Source organism: Cervus canadensis, chromosome 6 (assembly GCF_019320065.1).
Source record: "Cervus canadensis isolate Bull #8, Minnesota chromosome 6, ASM1932006v1, whole genome shotgun sequence".
In the NCBI taxonomy this organism is placed as follows: Eukaryota; Metazoa; Chordata; class Mammalia; order Artiodactyla; family Cervidae; genus Cervus; species Cervus canadensis.
The window spans coordinates 65,508,909-65,511,433 of NC_057391.1; the positions used below are offsets into that span (position 1 = coordinate 65,508,909).

Below are 2,525 nucleotides of genomic sequence, written 5' to 3' on the forward strand. Positions count from 1 at the left end.
CAGATATGCAGATGACACCACCTTTATGGCAGAAAGCAAAGAAGAACTAAACAGCCCCTTGATGAAAGTGAAAGAGGAGAGTGAAAAAGCTGGCTTAAAGCTCAACATTCAGAAAACTAAGATCATGGCATCTGGTCTCATCACTTCATGACAAATAGATGGGGAAACAATGAAAACAGTGACAGACTTTATTTGGGGGGGGCTCCCAAATCACTGCAGATGGTGACTGCAGCCATGAAATTAAAAGACGCTTACTCCTTGAAAGGAAAGTTATGACCAACCTAGACAGCATATTAAAAAGCAGAGACATTACTTTGCCAACAAAGGTCCGTCTAGTCAAAGCTATGGTTTTTCCAGTAGTCATGTATGGATGTGAGAGTTGGACTACAAAGAAAGCTGAGTGCTGAAGAATTGATGCTTTTTTTTTTAATAGTTTTATTTTTGTGTACAGATTTGCTTAACAATCACTCAATTTCTAGGCCAGGTTCTGGTAACTGAGGAGCCTTTATAAGTAGTTTATATTGTCTAGACCCAAGGTATGCAGCAAATCCCCAGTCTGGAGCAAAATGGGAAATAACATCTTTCTAAAGTAAGGCTTAGAAATCCTAATCCAGTAATTTAAGATGTTTCCTTTCTCTGGTAGCAGGGCTGAATTATACCTAGCTGCTAGGCCACCATTCACAGGGATAGCCAAAAAAAACAGGGTATACAGGCCACCGAAAACAAGACCAACCAATCCACCTCGTGTTATGGTGCAGGTTTCACAATGCAGATCACCTGTATTCAAAGGTAAACTTAAAAAACCTTTATAAGATACATCTGCTGTCAAAAATGGGTTCACTGCCATTAGTAAGCCAGCAGCTGTATGAGCCTGTGTCATATGTAAGATGCGTCGAAAAAGACTATTTGCTATTAGGCCACAGAGAGCCTTAAGTCCAACATATGTTGATCCATTTTCAAGCAGATTCCTTTCTGCTTCTGGGAGCTGGTTAATTTTTCTGGCTATGATATCAATTAAGTTCTCCTTGATGATAGTACCATCTGGTTCATTATTTGTCATCTTGAGCCTTACGCGCGCCTGCATGCAGCCGCGGCCTCGGCGGGTCTCCTCTGGCCCCGAGGGCTCACGCCACGCTCCGCTCGAGTCGCCTGGGCGCGGCCGTTCTAGGCCCCACGTGACCGGCCCTAGGCGGGCGCCGGGTCGGAGCCAGCGGCGGATTCGAACCGATGCTTTTTGAACTGTGGTGTTGGAGAAGACTCTTGAGAGTCCTTTGGACTGCAGGCAGATCCAACCAGTCCATCCTAAAGGAGATCAGTCCTGAATATTCATTGGAAGGGCTAATGCTGAAGCTGAAACTCCAATACTTTGGCCACCTGATGTGAAGAGTTGACTCATTTGAAAAGACCCTGATCCTGGGAAAGATTGAAGGCAGGAGGAGAAGGGGACAACAGAGGCTGAGATGGTTGGATGGCATCACTGACTGAATGGACTGGGTTTGGTGGACTCTGGGAGTTGGTGATGGACAGGGAGGCCTGGCGTGCTGCGGTTCATGGGGTCACAAGCCAGACACAACTGAGTGACTGAACTGATACTGATAAGACACAGAAGCAACTTAAGTGTCCATCAACAGGTGAATGGATAAGGAAGAGGTGATATATATGTGTGTGTGTGTATACACACACATACATATACACACAATGGAATATTACTCAGCCATTCAGCCATGAAAAAGAATGAAATCATGCCTGCCATTTGCAGCGACATGGATGGATCTAGAGACAATCACATTGAGTGAAGTAAGTAGGATAAAGACAAACATTATATGATACCGCTTATATGTGGAATCTAATAATACAAATGAATCTATATGCAAAACAGAAACAGACTCACAGACATAGAAAACAAACATGGTTACCAAAGGGGAAAGTTGGGGGAAGGAATGAACTAGGAATATGAGATTAACAGATACACACTACTACATATAAAGTAGATAAGCAACAAGGATTTGCTATATGGCACAGAGGACTATATTCAGTATCTTGCAATTACCTTTAATGGAATACACCTGAAACTAACACAATATATCAACTACAGTTCAATTTTAAAAGTTGTGGTATAGCATAACAATGGAATATGATTCAACAACAAAACAGACTACTGATAGAAGTAATGACATGGATGAATCTCAAATGCATCATGCTAAGTGAAACAAGGAATATTCAAGAAAAACTATGTATTGTATGATTTCGTTTATATGAAATTCTGGAAAAGGCAAAACTAAAGGCATAAAAACAATCAGCAATTGCCAAAGGTTGAAGATGGGGGCAGGATATAACTACCAAGGGGTAACTTGAGGGAATTTGGGGGGGGCACTGTGAATGATCAAACTATTCTGTATCTTGATTGTGGTGATGACTATAGGACTCTATCAAATCTCAGATAACTATACATCAAAATGTGGATTTTATTGTACGTGAATTAAAATAAATTTTTTAAAACTTACTAAAGAAAAATCCAACTTCAT

At 41.3% G+C, this 2,525-nt stretch overlaps 1 protein-coding gene across 1 annotated transcript; it reads right to left on the reverse strand.

Annotated features, from left to right (window-relative positions):
- Window positions 1-492: 492 nt before the first annotated feature.
- LOC122443978 (transmembrane protein 126A-like) lies at window positions 493-1,060 on the reverse strand. The gene has a single exon (XM_043472804.1). The coding sequence runs from the start codon at window positions 1,058-1,060 to the stop codon at window positions 506-508; it is 555 nt and encodes a 184-aa protein (XP_043328739.1). The 3' UTR covers window positions 493-505.
- Between the last annotated feature and the right edge of the window lie 1,465 nt (window positions 1,061-2,525).